Raw genomic sequence first — 23,872 nt, 5'->3', positions numbered from 1 at the left:
GGCACTTGCCCTCCCCATGATCATGGGCCATACCAACGTTGTCTGACTAGACTGCAGCCTGGTGAGAAGTGTGGGTCATAGGCTCTGCCCTGTCATTTATTCTGGGTTATTTTTACACTGCAGGGGACATCCATCCAGTACCCATCTTAAACATGGTTCACGTCTTTGTATTATTTCAGCATGACCCTGTATTCTCTGAACATCCCTGCAGTCAATCCCACCAGCCAGCAATCTCCAAGGGGAGCATGCTTGCCCATACAGCACTTCGGAAAACACTGCTCCGAGCAGCAGCCTGGGGCAAGGGACATTTTTATAATATAGTCCCATCAATCACCTCCCCCTTCCCTTTCTCTAGTCGAGTGCAAAGCCTCTCCAATGTCATCTGTTCCTGAACTAATAGCTTTCTGTCACTGCATTGTAGGAATTTCAACTTCTTACCCTTCCATAAGGTTGGCTCCAAAACTTTTACCAAGTGGTGTTTAGAGCTGAAGCTACTAAGTTTAGATGCAGTACACTTGGTCAACAACTCCATGCTGTGCTGAAATATTGTTTGGTAAGTTTTAGAAAAGAGGAGCGGTAAATAAGGAAGGGTTTACAAATAACTGTTTTTCAAAAAAAAAAAAAAAATTCAAGAGAATGAAACATCAAACATGTTAATTTTCAAGATCCATCCTAGCATGTCACATTCTCTGCCATTTAAAAAAACAGACTAGCTGTAACCAGACAGCATGATAATAGCAAATCTAAAGAGATTCTCTGGGGTTTTTGCCAAACTTCTATTGGGAGTCAGCTCTGCTGATTAAGAAATATTTCTCTATGTTATCTTCATTGATATCAGCTTATTTTAGAACTGTAAAGGGCCTGCAGCTTTGTGTTTACAAGTGAAAAGTGCCCAGAAAAAATCACAAAGAACACCCAAAAAACAAGAGCAGATGCATACAGTAACCACTAAAAAGTCCAGGATACTCAAAATAACCCCAGTTCTGCTTTGTGACATACCATCACCAGTCTCCATAAGCTCAGCGTTGCCATACTTTGGTGCCACCCGTGCTGTGGATCCTTGTGGTCTTTCTACTTGTATTGAGTGTTCTGAGGTGTAAGTGGTAACATCTGGAGGGGCAGAATGATTTTCTGTGAAAAGTAAGTTAAAAGGTTTAACCATGTACCTCTAGTGTCAAAAGGCAGAAAAGCAAAGGGCAGAGGAAAGGTGAGAATTTGATTTTGTTTTTTCCCCAACATCTGAACAGGCGTTAAAGTTAATGCATAAAATGATGGTACTGAACTACAATGTGTAGCATGATTTTAATAAATAAAGTTTGCACTGATTAAAACAGGGCTATATATCTGCAATCACATAAGCGATAGGCTAAGAAAATGATACAATTAGGTTGTAGGTTCTCCACTGACATCTGATTTTACTTAAAGCTTGTGGACATCTGCAAACAGAAAAGACCCAGAGAAATACACTTCTGTTGCATTATTGTGTTGATTTTTCTAAGTAAAAAGAACACAGCACATTGTCAATCACTTGCAAGTGCCAATGCATATCACTTTCATAACCTCTGTATTTTGAATATGTCAATTTTAGTTAAGAAAGGAAAAAAGTCAGTCATAGCAGGTTTGGAAACTAGAGGCAAGAAATAAAATGTAAAGAAACATGAACTTTGCATTCTTCATGGACACTTGCTTGTCTACTATTTTTAGACAGAGATATTTCAATTCTTCCGCATAACAAAGCCTTGCCTTCCAGAAGGCAAACACGATTTGGTCTGACTCATGCCAGCACTGCTGAACAATTCCACAGAGCTAATCTTTCTCTTTCATGGCCTGATAACTCAGCATGCTACCACAGTTCGTCTTCCCATGTTTTCAAGTTTGAGTCTTTATTTCCTACGTATTTGTACTATTTTTATAGGTTGTCTCATAAATTTTTTGCAGGTTTTTATCCGCATTAGATTAGATGGAGATAAACGCCACAAGCAAATAACAACTTTTATTTCAATTGACATAAATGATCCCCAGCAGCCTCTGAGTTACAAAAGAAGGCAGGTTGTCATTCTGCTGCCACAGAAGTGAAGAGAAATGCATTCTATTTTACAACAGGGTAAGAGTCTTTCAAAACGAAAAAATTCTGGAAAAATGTCATCATGTTCCAGTACTGTTTTCAAGATGTGCTTTTTATTAAACCTTTTCTTTAAGTATTATGATGTCATAAGTACTAGAACACCAACCTCTACAGTAAATTTAATTTCAAACATAATTATAAAGCATTTTCATTTTTATGAGTTTTGAACTTTGAAACACTGTGATTCTTGTGCATTCAATCCCAAATTTATGCACCATCGACACAGAAAACTAATTTTTTTTGCTACACATACATGAATAGGATGCTATAATAGATACTTATTTTGCATAGTTCTCATGTGAATTCTATACCTTGGTAGCATTTGACAGAGAATCATCATGAAAATTTAAGACGTGACATTAATGTCTGCAGCTGTTATTTAATGTTTATATTCATAACATCATAAGGGCTCAATCCTATCACCCAATCATATTATCTGGTTGAGGACAATGAAATGGCTTTTTTTGACCAACTCAAAATGTCGTGCATTCTACAAATGTCCAGTTGGAGCTTTTGCTTCTGATCATGTCCATTGTTACAATTTTACTGAACAAACACCTTATATTGTGCTATAAGTGACAGTTGAAATACAATAGATTGAACAATGAAGCTTATGCTGGTAATGGCTTGAATAATGTCTTCCTTTTAAATTTCTTGTCATTATCAACTATTTTAGACTCAGCACAATTTTTTGCCCTTTCCTGTTAAGTGGCAAGAGCTTTTTATAGATCATGATTGTATTACTCAATAACTAAGTGAATTAAAAAATGCTGATGTTTATCTTTCTCTTTACTTATAATGCAGTTTTGCTATGCATATGGGAGATCATGACTAAGAAAATAATTGTACTTAGTCAGCTATCAATAACATGAGAAGGTATTTTTAAAGTGAGCTGTATTTGCTTACATCTTTCCAGTGAAGTATTTCCATCTTTCAGACTTTACAGGGCAAAGTGAATTGGAGTTAAAGATTAAATTTTTTTTAATGCATGGGGCAGAAGATACATGAGCAGGGATGTTCTCCCTTCAGAACTCTGCGCTTAAACCAAGTTCTTCTTTGTTACACATGGTGCTGAGGAGGGGGAAAGAACATAACAAGAGTCCTGCTCTTTTGTAAAAGGGTTTCCTTTTGAACAGACAGCACTTGCACATGAAGTTGCCTAAAAGAAGCTCTCTACCCGAGGCTGCCACCACAGGTCAGTCAAAGAGTTCTAGTGCCCAGCTGCTATTTACTTTTATCCCGAAGAAGAGGAATATTAAGGTTTGTCTTGACGTGTTCCTTTATAGTATCTGCTTTACAGATGTCTTATCATGGCAGTATCTACCTCTAAGTTTCATCCATTAGATTTACAAATATTTGGTCAGTTCATGTCTCAGAGTCAGGCTTGGAGAAATGAAAATCATACAGACAAAATTTTGGTCTGAATGAGTTCTAAAGAAAAAGATAATTGTTATGTTATGTGAAATGTACCCTTTTTTAATATAGAACATTCAATCCAAGCTTTGGCTATGGACACGATCTGTAGAGAGTTGCTTGGTCTTATGTCAGGTAACTCAAAGAACTGTCTGAGCTTTCATTAAGAATCATGATCCTGACACATCTGTTCACTAAAAAGTAGAAACTGTGACAGCTGCATGACTTCAAAGTACTTCCTCCATCAAAGATACATATTCACCTCCTATTCCCATCTCTTCCAATATCCTTGCATTAGAGGATCACAGACAGAACAGCTGTTTCCAGTTAAGGCTCTCTTCATTTCTTCCACTGGAGTGACATCATTTACCCCATTTCATGAAGATCAGAAAGGCCCAACAAAGCAGAGCATGCTCATGTAGGGATAGAGCCCATGCACTGACAAAGCCCCACGTCTGAGGAGAGGCAAAGAAGTGGAGGAATACTTTCAGTGGAGGTTTGGAAGCTCACATAAGCAGCAGGTATTTGAAAAGTCTCAGGGAACTCAAAAAGCATTCCTGCAACACTGTGCTTGAAGAAAATGCAGCTTTTACTCCCAAATGAGCTGGCTCTTCTGGTTGTCAGGGAAGGGAAATCCAGGGTCAGAGATGCAGCTCTTGTAGCTGGGTTTTTCTTGTACTGATGTCCAGGTGACAGATTGTATTTTAAACTAGTCTCCTGTATAAGTTAACATTCCCCACAGAACACAAGAATTTTCAGTTGTTTGAAAACTATCAGCCATGCTTATGGCACATGTTTTTATATTTATTTGATTAGCAATCTATGTAGCCTTTAATGTGGATAGAAGCCTTTGATTTTCAAACAGAAACATATTTGAAGCATATAAAAGAAACATTAAATGCACCTATAGGATCAACACTTTGAAATGACATGATTAACTATAAAGATTTACAGTCATAGGCAAGCACTGTGTAATTTTCATTGCATGAACCTTGTGAGCTCTGGGCTGTGCTTTCTGTCCCTGATTTTTATATACACAGAAATCCAAACCATGTAATACCAACAAAAGAAAGGTTAAAGATCTTAGAAATATGCACAGTACTGACCCAAAGAAGGGTCAGAACATTAGATTTTTTTTACAGATTTCACTGGTTTGACCTCTAAATTCAAGAATTACTGAACCCAACTGTGACACCTATGCCAAACTGAAGACTTTCCCTGTAGCTTAATGCAGACAGCTGAGCATCTTAAAGCTGAGAATAAATATTAAAATTATATCTATCCCAAACTAAAACTTTGGCCACAATAAAGCAGCGGCAATCAAATTAAATGAACAGTATAACATTAAAAGCATATCATATCTTATGCAAATTATCGAAATGAGTCACAAAGATAACTCTGATTATATTGTAGCCAAAGCTTTTTATCAAATCCCTTTTCAGGCCTGCATTAGTATACTTAAATTGGAAAAAATCTCCCTTTCATTCTGTGATGCACTCTGGAGGTAAAATCCTAGTGGATATCAGAATGGAGGGCTTTTTTGGGTTATCATTAAGGTCTTCCCTGTTGCACTTTGAATTTGTATTTTTAAAATTGGCACCTTCAGAGTAAAATTGGCACCTTCTCTCTTGCAGGCTGGCCTGTCTCTGGAGAACAATTCCCTGGACCAAACATCAAGCCATGGTAACATATGTTCTTTGTGACCAAGAACAAACTGTCTCTGGTAGCTGAGGAACTTTAAGGAACAGGATTACTCTTCTCTCTCATCTACTCTCCTGCCAAAGACATGTATTCATTCACCATCACTGGCCCACTGCCCTGCAAAGAGCCAGGCTTTCTGTAGGAATACTTCAAATCTATTACCTCTTAGAATACATTTAAATGCAAAATTTACCTTCTTGGATGGGAAAGAAACAAAATAGCAATTTAATTTCAAATTCTTAAAGGATGCAGCTCACCCATGAAGAAATACATCTTAGAGTTATCAACTGTGCAGCTTCTCTTACATTTCCAGTGACTTTAGCAACAATGACTGATGGCAACCATAAGACCCCAGTCTCATCACTCATATTTTGTGCCCAAACAACCTTCACATTACTACACCTCAACTACTGTCCAAGAAGAGTTGCAATTTAAGGTATCCCATTGTCAGAACAAATGAAAATATGCATACACTGAGGTAAGCTCAGCTGCTTCCTTCAAAGGCAAGATCTTTCTAGTCAACAACAAGGCACAATAAAACAAGTATAAAAAATAGTAGTTTCCCTCTTCTGCAGAATAGTGCCATCTTAATTTAGCTCTATAAATGCTGTATTATTTACCACAAACTTAGTGATTATAAAAGAAGATTTACTGTGCCAGATTTAAAATTACCAAAATGTCAAATTATAAAGAAGCTATTTTTAAAGACACATTAAGACTTGGTGAGTGAGTAATGCAACCTTTCAGAGTTTGGATAAATTTAATTCTCTATGCTATAATTTCCTGTAGCATTTCAAGATGAAGTCACAGAAAATAATCAAATGCAATGATTAATGTGTTTCCAAGTGTATGTGTTTCTAAAACAAGTTTCTAAGCATTCATTTAGCATGAATTTATGAATACAATACAAGTTCTTCCCCTGACTGCAATTCAGCAGTTCCAGATCGCGATGAGAGGATTACTGAAAATACAGGTGTTACATCAAGCTATACTGATAGCAAAAACCAAGGGATATGTACTCTTGTTCCAGCACATAAAACCAGGAATACTGAAGAAGCTTTCATGTATCTCATTACATACACTTGAAAAGGTTGAGAACAGTCACATAAACTGTAGTAAGACAGTAGTAAGATTGCTTTATCTGTTCCAACACAGACTTCAACAGATTTTCAGTGAGAACCCAAAATACACACCCCAGCAAGAACACACCCAAAGCAAGTGCCTTGTATGATAAGCAGCTGAAGAGTGAAAGGAAATCAAGCCTTGCTTTCCACATATCCAATCAAATAGCTGCCTCATGTCAATAAAGACTAGGGTCAATGGCACAGTATTCAGGAATTATGTCTGTGAAGCTTAGTCCTAATGCAAAGAAAGCTTTGACTTCCTAGGATCTTTCCAAAGGAAATAAACAAGCTATTAATAACAACAGCTCCCTTTTCTGAAGCTATATAATGGTCTCTCCCATGGAGTATAATCGCTAGATATCCCAGTTCAAGTATTCTAAATTCAATTAAGGGCAGAAAAAAATATGTTTAAGAGGACTACTGTTAACAGAATTATCAAAAATCACTCAAGCTATGTAATTAAAGTGGTGCAGCAGTGGGGGAAACTCATATGCAAGCAATCCCTAATGATGCATGCACTGATTTTCCTTACTGATGAATCCTACAGAGGATCCTTTATAGCGCTAAGTAATGGAAGTCACAGAACTGTACATTTTAAGGTATTTGGTAACCAATAGCTAGACCCTGTTTGCCACAACATAAGTTTACCCCCAAATCCAAACTGCTATGTTTTTCCCCTCCTGAAATAGGAACGTAGGACTATCTCTCCATATAATACATGTAAATATTAAAAAGCAAAGAAGAAAGGAAAGGCTTCTGTAAGACTTCATGTAGCAGCATCAGCTGAACCTGAGAGTCAAAATTCATGTTAAACTGGACACACTCAACACATCTCTATACTGACCTATATGAGTTTGAGCCATAACATCAGCTAGTCTGTGTGCAGCACCACTGCCTCCACTTTGTGTCGAGGAGGAGGAAGTGGTTGATGTGGTAGAGCCGTGGATCGCTTGACTGATCCAATGTTCCATGTTTATACTCCCCTGGCTTGAGGTGGGAGTTCCCTGGGAGTCGCCCTGTACAGAGCCTTCGTCTTCTGAACCAGAAGAAGTATCTAGTAATTAAAAACAGCCTGTTAGCTTGCAGTCCTTTGGGGTTTTCTTAATAGAAATAACTCATATTCACATCACAAATCTAAAGAAAGTGCCATTAAGAAAATCTCAGGAAGGCAGGCAAACATAATGAGAAAACTGCACTACTGAAAACCCTGAAATTAAGTCAGTTGCTAACCGTGCACATCTCCTGCTCTAAGGTCATGGCGTGTGTATTATTGTACACAAAAAAAAAAAAAAAAAAGGATAATTAAAGTCTTCCTTTGTAATGTTAAACACAGAATTTTCTGAAGATTTCCAGCCAGGAGAGAATAAAAAAAAAAACTTTCCCAAGCTCACTCCACAAAGTCTGTGAGACACTTATACAATTGTACAAAGTCCAATCCTCAGTGAAATGGGAGTCCCAGCTGGATTCAGTGAGTATGAGAAGCATGAGATATGAGGTATTTTCACAATCTAGTAGGTAAAAAGAGCAGATAAACTTGAAAAGGAACGGCACAACTAGTTGCTAAGACAATGTTAGATTACATTGTTAGGGAATAAACCAGAAACGTGAAGGGAACTTAGACTATCATAAAGAATGACAAGCTGGCCATAGTTAGGTTCTTGTAAGCCTAAAAGGACTGGTGCAAGCTAAGGTATCACCAAGGGCAAAGCAATCATGTGAACTGTCCCTGTTGACTTTTCCACTACTCAGTTCACCTTCTCTTCAAACATACCTCAATGAAGATTGGTGTGCATTAAATTACATTTCCATTTCTATCTATGCTGACAGATTAGCAGCTCATAGCAGCACAAAGAACCATTTTAAAAATTCTCATTCAATTTAATATTTAAAAATAGAGAGATACTCACCTGGAGGTGTGTAGGCATCCATTGATGTTTGCACCACCAATGAACGTCGTTTTGAGGGCATGGGGACTGCCATTTTCCTTTCTTTATGTTTAGCAAGGGCTGCCTGCACTGCTTCTGTGTGGACATCTAGAAGGAAAGAGGTTTGAAGCCAGAGTTAGACAGAAAGGAGCTGTTCTTTGCCCATCCAGCACACCTGTTGCAGGTTCATGTGTGTGCCAGCTGGGCTGACAACGCACATCCCATGATGGAAGGCCAGGAACACATGGGATCTCAGAGGAACTGCAGGAGTTCTCCTCACTGTAGAAAAAGCAGCTACAGTGAAAAGTGCTGTACCAACAAACAAGCCCTTTGTGCTGTATGATATTCCCAGAACAGTGTTGCAGTATTTGAAGAGCAGGAACATCACTTCCCGAGAGCAAACCTTTGTTTAACCAGGAGCTGTTACTTCAGTGACCATTGCCATTTTCAGTGGAACTGTGGTGTATTATTGTTGTCCATTTTTTAAATAAATAAGGTTTCCAATTTACACAAAAGTCACACAGAGTAAGTGAACAAGAACATTTGCTTGAAGGGTAAGAGGTATGTTAAATGCCACAACAGAAATGGCAACAGGTCCCTCATTCCCAAATACTTCTCCTGACCCTGTCACTTGGCATTATTCACAGAAAAATAAGTACTACGTAAGGTTGGCCTGAGGTGGAATGAGGAAAAAACCACTCTAAGCACAGACCTGGTGCTTTTCAGGCAGGTGCTGCACACAGCTCACACCAGCCCACTCCACAGTATCCAACAGATCCCTTCACCTTGGGGATATAGCCAGTGGACAGCTTCTCTACTTTTCACATGTATTTATAGCTGCCTGCCTCCCAAAGTTTGAAAAAGGCTATTTACCGTGTCAAAAAGATGCGAGTGCCTTTTTGATAATGACTTTGTTTTAAGCACCATTTTTGAATTACTACTATAACTACACATTGACATAAGTCTGCCTTTAGTTTACTACCTTGCACTGTTTGTCTGCATATTTCTATGGATTTGGGACAAGACTCACACGAGGAGAATGTATGCAAAAGACATGGCAGCCAACAGAAGTTTCTTGTGGCTAAAGAAGTTGCCACATACATTGACCATCTGATATCTTGCCTCTTAACCAGTTACCACTGGTCAGCTGTAGAAAATACAGCAATTTGGGTGCATAATTTAGCTATTTCCATTTGTGAAGCAGGAGCACAGTGAATCAGGTCTAATCCAGAGTGATCCCACTTCAGCTGCTGCTGAATCTGCTTGAAGACCACCCCCACAGGCTGGGTTGGCAGCACGCAGTCATTATCCTACTCCTGTATGGATGTGGTGGCAGCTCTGAATGGGCAGTGTGACCCAAGAAAAGCAACAGGAAACAGAAGAGCATATATATATATATATCTCTATATATATATATATCTATATATATATCTATATATCTCCTTATTTAAAGAAGCATTGGTTGAATCACACCTCTGTAACAATCTGGAAGGATGATTAGAAGCATTAGATGATAAGCGCTGCAGTGCCTTATTTCCAATAATGGTGTTTCCTATCTTCAGCCAGGGTTTAAGCACCTCTTACTAGAAGTACAACAAGGAAGAGTAAGAAAAATAACATTACCAGCTGCTTCTGTGAGTCACTTTCTTTTGTTTTAAATCATGAAGAGGATGAGCATAGCAGCAAAGCAAAGCAAGAAAAGTAACAGCAAAGCTGGAAAACCATTCTCAAAAGATGAAAGAGTCGTGCTGCCGATGGACCAAAATGAAGGAAGACCAATGTTATCATCAACCCAGAGAATAATTTCCCTCCTGTCATTATTTTAAAGCAGAAAGTTTTCTTATAATTAATTATAATTAAAAACTGATGAAAAGTTTATGTGAAAACTATAAGAAAATTTATGTGAAAAGTATCAGGCTATGAAAATAAACAATCTAAGACTTTACCTAACAGCATGACCCCAAGATAAATTCCTACCTGCTCATTTCACACCAATGTCAATAAGGTACACAGGACTGAACATGCTCCCTAATAGTTTCTTATCTGTTAAAGAGGGAAAATTCTTGATTTTCCTTCAAAGGATAGCAATTAGATATCTAGCAGTAAAAAAAAAGAAAAAAAAAGCTTTCCCTTTAAAAAAGCTCAACAAACCAACACTGCACAGCAATTTTTGGAAAAAAGAATTTTTGGAAGAAAATAAATTTTGCTGATCAACACATGAGGAACTATTTGTATATTATTGTATATAGGATTGTTTTTTAACTTTGTCAGGAGGGAGAAGAAATTCTTCCAAAGTTTTTTAAAGGAGGACAGCTGACAGAAAATCATTAAAATGCTTAGTGACAGCTGGACACTGAATCATAACTTGTCAATTTTTGACTTCTTTTTTGATGGTGTTTTGATATAAGAAGGTAGACTCATCAGCTTAATTAAAAACACTCTGCAGGGTTTTAATTTTCAAATGAGTCCACAGGAGTCCAGGAATTGAACTGTTTTCTCAATAAGACACATTCTTGATATGTTTATTTGTAATGGGCTACCATGGAATAAACCACACTATAGATTGCTAAAAAAACCAAACCCAAAGCCTCACAGGAAAGCAAAAACAATGTCAAAGATAAGAAACTCTGAATAAACAAGAGGGAAGCTGACTGGGAAGAAGGAACATGCACACCTGTTCCCAGCCAGGCCTGCAAGTTCAAATATTTAGAAGGCATTACTCTATGGAGGCTACCAAAAAAACCCAGGACACGTGTCCAGAAAATGCTGAGGACAGATAGTCCAGAGATGGTCCAGGGAGCATCAACAAGAGTTTCCAGGGTTTTAGGGTGAGAAGAATAAAATGCAGCATAAACAGTCAAGCTTGGGTAAAAAACTTTTCACAATGTTCTCTCTCAGGAATAAAACTCTTGGCTAAACAAAGTGCCTTTATGCATATAAAGAATGGCTAAGGATTAGGTAAAGAATGAATAACTATATAATTAGGCATATAATGAATATATAGATTGTATGGTCTTCCTTTGGAACAAAAGCCTATTGGCGGGTTCTAAAAATGCTCTTAACCTGTCTGGACAGTCTTGTACAGAGTGGAACTTGAATAAGCTAATGAACAGCATTCAAGCCATTCATGCCCAGAGACCAAGACCTAAAGTACAGAGAAATCAGAGAGGTGAGGGAAAGCCAGACTGATACTTCAGAATTACACTTGAGAACAACTCATGGCTTACAATATCCTGTAACCACAGCAAGACAAAAACAGTAAGGAGGTTTGTTCCCAGCAAATACCAGCTTCAGATATACACGTTGCACACGCTTTGCTTTTCTCTAGGCTTTAGCTCTGCATTTCTGATCTACGAGCCAACTTTCTTATGTAGCACAGGTAATGTTAACCAAAATGCAACTAACAATCTCTTCTTGTACTTTCATGCATCATGGATTTAAATCCAAGTTGAAATGTACGTTCTCCACCAGTGTCCCTGGTGATCTGCTTCTCATGAATTTGAACAGGAGTGTGGTAGCTCTTTCCCTTCACCTTGGTGAAAGATGGGCTGTGGTGTCCATCATTTTGTATGTAACTCACTGCTTCCTCAAATCTGTCCCTAACAGCTACTGAAAAAATACGAGGAGACTTGCCGTAGGAATTTATACAATAGTAGCTGGATGCTCCTTGTTCTTTAAAGGAAGCCACATTTTCGATGCTCATTGGGACAAAGTGCGAAGATGTATCCAAGTTCCTTTGGGACAGGAAACTGCTATTCCCCCCGAATCCCATCATCACAAAGCAGTTTGTATTCTCCACATATCACACACAGTATCAGCAGGAACATCATATTAGAATTTCAAACCATCTCGGGTAGGGTGATGCCCCTGTCTTGCAGGTCTGACAAAAGTGTCTGAATTCCTTCTCAATCTATCCTAGCATGCTCAGACTAACTAAATTCATCATACTGTGATTGAGTATTGCTATAAAACACAGATTTCTCATTAATTTTTCCTGAAAAAAATTGTTCAAGTATGAAAACCTAGTCCAAAAACAACACACAAAAAAAAAACCCATAAAAAGAACACTTCTCTGTATTTCCTTATAAGGTTGCTTGCTGTAATTTCTCACCTACTATAAACTTCTGATACAGTTTCAAACACAAATATACCTTGATGTAATTGCACTCAAGTCTTCTGAGAAAGTCCTGTATCTAAGTGGAAAAAACACACTTTTAGGTGAAATATTCTTTCATGCAACATTCTAACTACACAGTTACAGCTGATTAAACTACTCCAGATCCTGACCCTTCAAAGCTCTCCTGTAGGTAAAAAATCATTTTACTCTTCCCACCTGGCTTTTCCACAAGAATGTCTTAACAGAAAATCTAGAACACAGAGTAAAATATCATCACCTCTGTCTACAGTAGTAGGAACTAACGCACAGTGACTTATCTGTTGTTGTCTTCCACTGTTTTAGCTTGGCCAGCCACACATTGAATCCAATTTGTGTGTTTGTACTCAAAGAATCAATAAATGGGAAATGCTTGGGAAAACTCACTGTTCAACTTGTGCTTCCTGCTTAACACCAATCAACCTGGTGTTCAGCATTCAACCTGACGTATTTCTTATAGGCTGTAAACTGCAGACAAAAGAGCTCTGTCCCCAGTCTTTTCCCTGTTGTATTCAAGCATTTTTACTTGTTTATTCTCTCCCTTTACTTTCTGTGACAGGATAGAAAGGGCAAGCATACTTTTGGGAGTGAAGTCAGTAAGTGAAATGGAAAGGAAGTAGAACTGTAAAAACAAGCAGTTGGTAAAGAGAAAGTTTCCTTTCAAAGAACTAATGATCTGTTATTATGCAAGAGATGAGGTCTCAAAACAAAGGGGAGAGAAATTAAAACTGGCACAGAGAATGCGGGTCCGCAAGCTCAGGCTCCCAGAGTGATGATGACCTATGGCTTTGGCCAATGAGCTCCATAACCAGAAACTCTCATCTATTGCAAATTCCTCATGCCGTCAGCAGGATGAATTGCCCAGCTTTCCTGGGAGGTGCTCTGCTTAGTGCAGTCACTCTTCATCTGGTTTATCTCATAACTTGGCACAATGGTGTGCTCCTGACTTAACTGGAAAGGCTTAGGAAAAAAGCCAAACCCACTAAAACAGACATTACTGCACAGCACCAGCTTAATACGGACACCTTTCTCAAAAGGGGTGACTAGATGTCAGAAGATGTTTGGGAGATAGCTGTATTAACTGCTGATAGGTGGGCAGTGGTCAAAGGTCAAATAGTAATGCCCAGAAATACAGAAATAAATACTGTTAATTTCAGACTCCTGATATTTTTGACTCCTTGTTCACAGTGTTCTTGAACCATTTATTCCATATGTTGTCGATGACCCGAAATCTTTTTTGGGTGATGCCATGAAGATTTTTTGCCTTTTCTTTTATACCCCTGTTATACCTTTTTACAACTTCTGTATTCCCAGTGCTTTTTCCCTACATTCTTGGACTTGTTTGTCAAGCTAAGAGACTAAACATCTTAGAAGCTTCGTAGTTAGGGATCAGTGTGCCCCAGATCCCAAGGTTCTCTCCAGAACACATTCTGTAAACTAAGATAGAACCATCCAGGGGAAGGTTCCTTGGGGAGGGGGGCTCACTCGAGCCTCTCATTGGGGAATCTTTGATAGATATGCTAATTAGTAAAACCTATAATATTATACCCGATCTTTTGAGGCATATTGGGCGGGGTGCATCTCGATGCATATAACCTGGACATGTGCACCTAAGGATCCTTAAAATAAATACCAAAGTAAAATCCCTTTTCCTCTTCTAACCATGTATGACTCTTGATTTTAAGACCAGGATAAGGCATCATGGGCAGAACACTACAAATTTTTATTTAGTCAGAAGTTGAGCTGGGTGGTTTTAACTGGCTCTGGGATAATATAAATCTCTTTGGAACTTTTCATGATGCTTTTTTTGGGGAACATATTTTCTCTCATTCTTGCACAAATATATGCATACTTAGAACAAGTGGTGACTTCCCTCTATGACAAGCTGCACTCTCCTAGTCATTTCCTTTGGGGAAGACAGTATGTATGATCCTTCTAGGCTCAGCTGTCTCCACAAGCAAATCAGTCTTCCTTTCCTGAAGCAAAAACCAGTTGTTGTGTGATGAACAAGGTCAGCCATTTCCTGCTCCACATATGGAGCCCTGCTGCAGTATCTCGTGTTTCTCTACAGCTGCTAGAAGAGCACTCTTCCAAAGAGTGCATCCTCGTTTGGCACCAAGCATAATCCTGACTCACCCTACCCCTTACACCCCATGGACAGGGATGCCCATCCCTTACTTGGGCCAGAGAGAGTGTCCTTTAAAGCCCTGAACTGGAACTGAGATATTTGAAATATGCTGCAAATTCCTAGTCCTCCTACAGACCTTTGTAGATTTTAGCAGAATGAACTTGCTCCTTTTTCTTCAGATCTTCTTTTTTAAAAGAACAAAAACCTATTCAACAAATTACAGTTGCATTCTTCCTCGAGGTGGAGGGGTGGTTACTTTTTTTCCCCCTATATAAGTTTAACATGCCTCAGCAGCTTCCTTTATTCAACATTAGCTGCATTTTCTCCATAGGTATGTCAAACACTCAAAATACTGTAAGCAAAGCAGTACCTTGTCACAGATCAGGGATCTGGGTATGAGTTCTGCATGGATCAGAGAACAGGGTGCTCCTCCCACGGCAAGCAACAGCTTCATTAAAAAATTCCACATCATAAAACTTTTCCTCACAGCCCTTCCATAAAATGCCTCAGCACACAAAAGAAAAACATTATCTTCTTTTGTACTTAAATCAGGTCTTGCAGTTGTGTGTCAAGTAGTTCTCCTGTATCTCATTTGCCACGCAGCCCTGTCTCTTTTTAAGACAAGAAATTAGACTGGCTGTAGACGGGAGTCATGCACTGCTAGAATCGAGACTGTACAATCTGCTCCTGCCTCTGTTTATGACAAAATATATTCCTTCTGCTGGTTTTGCTCACGTTTTCAGTTTTGCTGGAATTATAAAGCCTTCATATGCAATCACCAGCTGTTTAAGAAACACAAATATGAAAAAAAGCTGTTGACTAATTTTTTCTGTACAGATGCCGAATTACCTAACAGAGTCCCTACCATCTTCTGCAGCCTGGTTTGCCTGTTGTGAGGTAATGGTACTACTACCACCCCTCCTTTCAGAGGACTTACCCCTGGAAGAATAAAACTGCCTGGAGACAAACCTAGTTGTGGTCTGAATTCATCCATCTCTTCTGTTTCTTCATTTTGGCTCACGTAATTCCTCTCATTCTTCTCCCCTGAGCTCTTTTGTCATCTTCTTTTTTTTTGTGTTTTGAGCTAGCCATTGGAAACAATCTTTATTCCTTTGCATTAGTAGCCAATTCCTGGTAACATGATGGATGACACAACTGGGAGTAAGACAGGCCTAAGGACTGAGAAGGTTCAGACTCCTTGCTTGTTACAGGATAGTCCTCAAACACAACTAACTCACTCAGAGAATGGCAGATTATTAAGATCAAGAAGGCCGATGCTTTGTTCTAATGAGTTGAGAATGCCAAAGGATTTTTAATTAGAGGTTATTTATGTACATATAATACATAGTTATGTCTTATTTATATTGCAGTAGAGGATCAGCCCTGAAGTCAGACATTTAACAAATAAGTAAAACCACAAATAAATCTCTGTCATAGGGAAGCAAGCATCTGGGATGGCAACAAGGAAAACAGCTGGAAGAACAGACAGAAGAGGCAATGGGAGCAAGGGCATTTTCTGCTGCATCAACACAGAGTGCAACAGAATAATCAAAACACTTTCTAGTTATTACAGGGAGACAGCTGATATTTTAGGAAAATAGCATTATCAAAGGTGGATTTTGGCTGAAAATTCTGGATAAGACAATGCTAAGTATAGGAATTGTATGCTAAGTAATTATACAGGGAGAAGGTTGGTAATTGCAGTCTTACAGGAAACCAGTAGTTGAAAGCACGAAAGTTGCTTATGAGTTTAATCAGACCTTTGTTAGAGCTACCATGGAAACAAAGGATACACTGAGAATTCATTTCCTAATAAGTGGCTTGTAAATACTCTGAATAGAGATAACTTGGTAGCTACATTTATTGGAAATGCAATCAGGACATACTAAATAGGGTGAAACATGGTAAATGTGGTATCATCAGAACAGATTACAGTTGGGTTTTGTCTTTTAGTTGTCCTGGGTTGACAGCACTGAGTTATTTTCAGGCAGATACGGGGCAAGTGATTTCATAAAAGTTGCTGTGTTCACCCAACACAGATCAGTCCCTGGGAAATCATCTCACCCCTGGGAATGTGAAAGTGAGTCCATATAATAACAGATCTTTGCTGTGGGTGATGCTATAATGAAGCAGTCTCAGAACACTTTCACAATCTCTCTGGGTTTTAAGATAGGAAAGCACATGGCCCAAACAGTGTGACACCTAATTTCTCTCCATCTGGAAGCAGGTGTGCTATTAATTCTGAAATATGGCATTCACAACAGTCAACACACGACTGAAAGCAAGAACAGCTGCTCTAAGATGACTCTCATTTATAGGAGGGCTGTGGAGGTTACTAGCAGAAATAAACCATTGCTTACCTTTCAAAAAACAACTTCTGTGTGCAAGTTTCAGTCTTTGGGATGTTTAAGCTATATATACTAGGCCTCTGGCTTTACTGGGAACTGGGGATGCATGGATATGCAGGGGAAAATTCTGCTTTCATGAATTTTGGGGCTGAATTTTGTTAATGTGTACCATTTTTGGCATTGAAAAGTCAGTGGTTTAGAAAAGATGTGCACTCCCATAAATGTGCCACTGGAAAAGACTTGGCTTTTCAAGGATGCTGCAGCCAACAAGTCCCACTGGTGCAGGAAGCTCTGTGCACTCCGCAAAGGGCTGTGCCATCCTTCAGCCAATGCTGAGCACCTCCCGAGCATTTTCTGTCCCCACCTGCTGCACACATGCACAAACCAGATGCTTGGTATGTTTTCATGTGGTCAGAAAGCTTAACTCTAAAGGAGAGAAGCATGGCTGTCATCTTCCACTTTGGCTGGCACGGCAGTAATCCATAATTCTGAGTGGAAGGAAGGGAGGAGCTCAACACGTGGCTGGGAAAGCTGTATGGGCAAGCTGTGAGACACAGAGCTTACATGCTGGAAACAGAGGACACCAAAACAGCAGACTGAACTCTCTATGACTTCACTGCTGGTTTTGCTGAAAGGCATAGTTTTTGCTTTAATTTGGATTCTTCAGGTATTATAATAAAGTTAATTTTAAAATGTTTTTCTCAAAACTCTGAGTTTTTAAATTATATTAACTCTACCCAGAAGTGAAATAAAACCCCAACATGCAGGTCTCCCACTAATAATTTCCATCCCTCCATTTACTTATTGTCCCATTTGTAATGCAATCTGGAAGTCAGCTTCACACAGTGATCTCATCTCAGGTCCCCTTACTATGCAATCTGAACTAAACTAACTTTATATTTGTTTCTCTCCAGAGATCTTCTAAGAATGTTCCTCAAGAGTTCTACACTTATCCTCACAAACTTTTTCTGCTGGGTCAAAAGCAAGGATGTGGTCATACAAATTACATATTTGCCAGAGTTTTTCTTCAACTTTTTTTTTTTCCCCTGATTGAGTTGTAGCTTGAAATTAACTTTGTAAGCAAGCTAAATCAGATAGGAGATTAATTAATTTCTGAATAAGTCTGTTTACAGCCAGGTTAATGACTTCAAATTAACTCTTACAAGTAACCCTCACCCACCTCAAGGGTTAAAATATTAATCGTTTTACGACAAGCCACATGAATACTTCTATGCAGTCCCATCCTAATAGATAGCACATTAATCGCATTTTTCTTTCTCTTTATTCTTTGGAGAAATGCTAAATGATGATGGTTCAGTAAAAATGATGTCTCAGATCTTCCCATTCCATCCTTTACCATGCACAACTCACATAGTTTCATAGTGTAATTCTTTTTTGTCAGTTCTGGCAGGATTGCAGAGCAAGATCTTGAATGTCCTCTCAAAACCACAAAATATAAGCTACCCGTATATTTTCAAATCACCATGAGGTAAGCTGTAAAGACACAAAATGTCACCTACCTTTGTTAGGGCTCATACACACACCTACCTCATGGTAAACGAGAATGAATACATGGCTAGAGCAGAGCAGCTCAGCTACCAAAGGTCTGGTGCCAGCATCTCAAGGATCTGGGTCTACAGGGAATATTCTTTCATTCCCAGCTACCTTATTTCAAATAACCCTCAAATCTGGCCTGGGATGATTTGTTCTGAAGCTTAACAATCCCGTGCTCAGTATAAGTTGTTCTGTCTTTTCCCCTTTGAACACCAGTGTGGGAAAAGTGGCTCAGGAATTTGATCTGTGAGAGCTGTAGTTAGGGTGTCTTTGTTTTGGCAGTACCTCCAAGTATCTCCTACATTGTCTTTTAAAAGAAGTGCTGAGTGCACTTGGAAAATGGGCTGTTCCCTGCAGTGCTGGGATCTCTGGGGCAGGGGCTGACAGCTCTCCAAGTGTACCAGACCAATTTTTTCTTTCTCATCTCCACAACCTAAATGTACGGGAAAAAAAATCAGCAGAAGAGTGTGAGAAGGGAGGTACTCTCCCAGCTGGGAGTGCAGGTACCACAACCACCCTAGAGGCCGTACCCTTCCTCCATGCTACCAGCTGAGATGTTGATTCCACAAATGGTGTTTCTCCAAACACTCCACTTCTCAGCTCCCAGCTCTGTGCTCACCCACTGCTGTGCGTTTTAAAACCTGTCCACTGAGTCCATGCAGTGCATATGCTCCCATTTGCTGGTCTTTCCTCTAGGACACCATGAACCCCCAGCCACAGAGGCAGCACCATTTCACTTACACTTCTACTTCCCATATCATTGCTGACATCTGGAAAACTCAGTTTTTAGAGCTTATTGGTCTCATTTTTCTTAAGGATTATACTACTCCAGGCAGTGCTCCGGTCATCTTCAAGGCCTATGACAAAGCTCATGAGAAACAAGAGACTTAAAAACCTTGGCCCAACCCATTTGTCCCATCCTTATCTCATCAGAGGAGAATTCTGGTGCAGTAGAAATCTTAGAGACGCTATCCCATTCCTAACACACACATGTACCTTTGAACATATTACACCACATTCCCTATCAATTAATGTTGCCTTTTTTTTAGTTTTTAATTTTTATTGGTACACATTTTTTGTGTTATACCTCCTGGTTTTAGGTGGGGTTTTTTCCTGACAAGTGTGGAAACAGTAAAAGCCAGGTCCTGGCACACGAGAAGGTGCTCTGGTTTTCAGCATCGGGACGGAGAACTCAGGCTTCTTGCTTTGGCCTGATCTAAAGGCCACATGGTGTCCTTTTGGAAAAATGAAGTTGGAAAGGACCTGATGTTTCAGTTCCTTGTGTGTTGAACACCCAGCTGAGGGAAGATAACATACTTTTTCTCTGGAAAGGTGCTGAAGGTGCCTGAGGGAGAGTTTCTGAGCCCCACAAACCATGACCAGCTGGGAAACAAAGAACTGTGGGACATTTATTGTGACCAAGAAAACCATTTCTTATCCCAAGGACCTGCCCAGTTGCCCATGGGCTCTGTCACCTGGCAGGGCCCCAGCAGCTGCTGCTGTACTGCACTGCAGCCTTTATGTGGCAGCAGAGCCCAGCTCAGCTCCAGCCACCACAACGGCAGCCACCGGCAAGAGGCCAAGCTACAGCAGGACGGTCACTACAGGGCTACACTGTGGAGGGGCTACAGCTCACTGTTTTATGCTCCAAATCAGTTAAGAACATTCTTCCAAAAGCAAGACAGCTGATATGATGGCATTTTAAATAATGGTGGCAGAAACTTCAGGTCCTCCTATGAGGGATTTCAGTGCTAGCAAGAGCAGAATGCAGCCACTGCTACCAGTGAGCAAACAGGTCCCTAGTGACTGCATGGAGGGACAACAGCCTCCGAAAATCTCAGTCTTCAACTGAGTAAGCTCATTCAGACAGCATGGCAAGAGTGTGAAAGCTCGACTATTCAGATTACCCACTTGCCTACTCCACCACATTATTCCTATCTCCTTATCTCAACATGCCATTCCAAATCCATGGATCTGCAGCTTCCAAAAGTACCCAAGAAATCTAGTTTCTAAATGGCACTAAGGAGACAAAAGCTGTATGGCCAACTGCAGCTCCGTCTACATACCATTATTAACTCATACTCCAGTCTGTGCCCGACTTTGCAGTCCCCTCAGCAGACCAAGCCCAGTGCTGACATCTATTCTGCATGCAGAGCCACAAGTGCTGTGCACGCCAGCTTTCCTCTGACTGAGCTTTCCTGCCTGAAAACCCACCAGGCCAGAAAAGCCTCTTGGCAAAAGTTACTGATTCAGCCTACAACACCATTTGGCTTCAGTGTCATCTTGAGCCCCCAGACAATGTTACAGTACAAGCACCGGATAAGGAATGGCAGTTGCTAAGAGAAAAACATTGCCATGATCTACACTTGGCAAACCTTTCCAAATATTGTTTCTAAGTGAGTAAATACTAAGAGATTTTTTAATTCAGTAGTAAACAAATCAAAGAATGCTTTTGGATTAATATCAGCTAAACTATTTGCCACATTTTTATAAAGTAAGTAATATAGCTTAACCCTGCACTAATTCAGTTACTACACTTTATAGCATTATCTGTTTCTTTAGACATCTGAAAAATGATCAAAGCTGACATTTTGAAACATAGTGGTTTCAGGCTCCCTTTCTGTATAAAAATAAGCAGCCAGGAAATTTTAAACCTTTTTGGTTTTAAAGAATTAGAGCAAATTTCCAATGTAGGCTGAATTGTAAAATCAAATTATCTTGAAACAAAAAATTACCAGGAACATTTAGGGGAAAAAATAGTGTCCACAAACTCAAGTGTCAATTTTATTTAAAACATAAAATCATAGAACCCAGGCTTTCAAAATTATAGTGCTGAAAAAATCAGTTACAACATTAATGAAATAATAATAATAAAAAAGATTGAAGTAAGAAAATAGGTAGGGATTAAAAATGTCACAGTATGACATTTTGCATAACACAAGAAAATAAGTTGAAGGTGATATTAGTGGCAGCAATGATTTTGAGTCTCCAAAGAGAGTTTGTTAAACAATCTTTGCTGACATCTAAATCCATGTAAAAAGCAAAGGCATGGAAGGAGAACTGGATGACTCTCAGAATCTTAGACTTCCAATTAGGAAAACCTTACCAAGAAGAGACAGAAAAGGATTTTGATCAGAGTTGGAATGGGAGATCTATTTGCAGATGTTAATTGAAATAAACTGTGCAAAAACACTAAGGAAGGGAAATGTTTTCCTAGATGTGAATTCCTTATTGGTTAAAGAGTGTGCATTCATTTTGTTTTGGGCTTTTTCCAAGTAGATGTGCCAAGTATGATAACAAACACTCAAAATGGGTAACAGCTAGGATCTAACAATCACAATGTGATCAGAGCAGAGATGCTGAAGTATTAAGCACAGCAAATCAACAAGCGAAACAAAGACTTCTACCTGAAGCAAATCTGAATCCGAAAGCAAGATAGCCAGAATGAAATCTGACTTGCAAGTTTGCAACCTACAGAAAGAAACAGACTTCTGCTCTCACAGGGGCAATACATAGAATGGGAGAACACAGGTCAGGGTAGGAACATTGCACTGTATCATAGCAAATCTCCTCTGAAAGTAAATTTGGAGAGGATTCTGATAACTTTTCAAAATTAAAATGTGTATTTACATTTACCTTCACTGGCATTTTCTACATTTGGTTTTCTTTTGAGGGAGTGAAGATGCAGGAGTTGTTCAAACCAATTTGCTGGAAAGCTCAGTGACTTGCTGAGGAGTCATGCTATACAGCAACCAAGCTCGGAATTCAAAACTTTGCCAGAAATCCCCAAAATACTGTCAAGCTTTTCAGTTTTAACACCGAGGACATTTTCAGAGCAACAAGAAAGATCTGAATTTATAGTATAGTCTTTACTCTGCTAAAGTAAAACTCCTGACCTAATAACAGCCCTTTACACTGAATTCCTTACTTCTCAGCAACAAAGTTTACATCTTTTTTATATATATGTATATATGTAATTGCAACTCGCCCCATCCCTAAGACAGGACCTTATGTACCCTTTCACTGCACAAATGCCTTCCTTTTAAGGCAGCAGGCAGTGACTGAAACCCAGGGGCAGCAGCACCAACTCAGAGAGCACTCTTGGGGTCTCAGAAGAGGCACACAGTGAAGATACGCATAATGTCTCCTTTTGCCCATCCCCAAACTGACTCGACATCTTAGCTTACAAATGGCAAGCACAGCTCAAGCAGATGACTTTTGACTCACAGTCAAATGCACATGTTTCTAACAGAACTGCTCTGGCGAGTCACAGCTTGGAGATTTGAGGACCATGTGTTGCACACCCACAAATTAGACAAGTTCAGGAATAGTATTTTTTTACCTACTTAAAAGCACTGGGTAGAAATCAGACCATTTATAGTGTAATGTTGGAGAAGCTTCTAGGAGCTTATATATCAAGGAATTATTATGCAGATACCACAACCATTATTCAACAAAAAATTGGCAGCATCTACAGTATGAACCCGGGGTTTCTGAGGGGAGGAGGGAGTTTTAAAAATTTATCAGAATGGTCTGGACACACATGAACTTTCTCTGCCACATTCAGCATTTAATTTTCCTTTAAATGGGACTGGCAAGCTCTTTGACTAATGGAATGAACCAGAGATATTTTACAAAAGGTTTAATAAGGAGTTCTCTACAATTTTCCAGTTGTGTCAGCACAATGAGTCTGACTGCATCCAGCAAGAGGCATCTCTCAAACACAATCCAGAGCTTCCACAGCCAAATTTACTTTCCTCGAGACCATCCATAACCATCAGGCCCTGGCTTCTGACTCTCAGCTCACCAGGATCTCTCTGCCACAGAGGTTGATGGGTGCTGCTGTCTATGGCTCCCTTATTCTGCAGATGCAAGAGGCAGCACCAGGTGAACCAGTCCATGGCCTCAGGCTGCTATCTGAGAAGGATGCTCATACTGCAGCAGCCTCTGAAGCAGTTCAAACAACAGCTGAGCACACCTACCCTTCATCCTGTTAAGGTGTAGTGCACGCAGTTTTCACCTTCAAAGGTAAGAGTAAAGAAGTTTCAGAGCTCACTTTTCCTTTATGGAATCACAGAATTGTTAATGTTGGAAAAGATAACATTATCAAGACCAACCATTAAACCAGCACCACCATGTTCACTACTAAACCACATCCCTAAGTGCCACATCCACATGCCTTTTGAACATTTTCAGGGATGGTCATTCCACCTCTTCCCTGGGCAGCCTGTTTCAATGGTTGACAACTCTTTTGGTGAAGAATTCTTTTCCTAATATCCAATCTAAACCTCCCCAGGCACAGCTTGAGGCCATTTTCTCTTGTCCTGTCTCTTTTACTTGTGAAGAGAAGCTGAACCTCATCCGTCTCCAGTTTCCTTTCAGAGAGTTGTACAGAGTGATA

General features: G+C 39.5%; 1 protein-coding gene across 5 annotated transcripts in view; it reads right to left on the bottom strand.

The window, feature by feature from the left end:
• Positions 1-23,872, bottom strand: part of DIP2C (disco interacting protein 2 homolog C) — a 311,348-nt gene that overhangs the window by 106,675 nt on the left and 180,801 nt on the right. For all 5 annotated transcript variants that reach the window (XM_042044606.1, XM_042044602.1, XM_042044603.1 and 2 more), the window contains 3 exons: positions 8,271-8,396; positions 7,208-7,417; positions 1,000-1,131 (listed from right to left, as the gene is read on the bottom strand). In XM_042044606.1, coding sequence (XP_041900540.1) covers positions 1,000-1,131; positions 7,208-7,417; positions 8,271-8,396 — 468 coding nt within the window. The remainder of the gene's footprint in view (positions 1-999; positions 1,132-7,207; positions 7,418-8,270; positions 8,397-23,872) is intronic.

Source organism: Corvus kubaryi, unplaced genomic scaffold (genome assembly GCF_017639235.1).
Source record: "Corvus kubaryi isolate FWS band 111438036 unplaced genomic scaffold, C.kubaryi_AGA036_p1.0 37398, whole genome shotgun sequence".
Classification (NCBI taxonomy): domain Eukaryota; kingdom Metazoa; phylum Chordata; class Aves; order Passeriformes; family Corvidae; genus Corvus; species Corvus kubaryi.
This window is presented reverse-complemented; position numbering and strand designations above follow the sequence as displayed.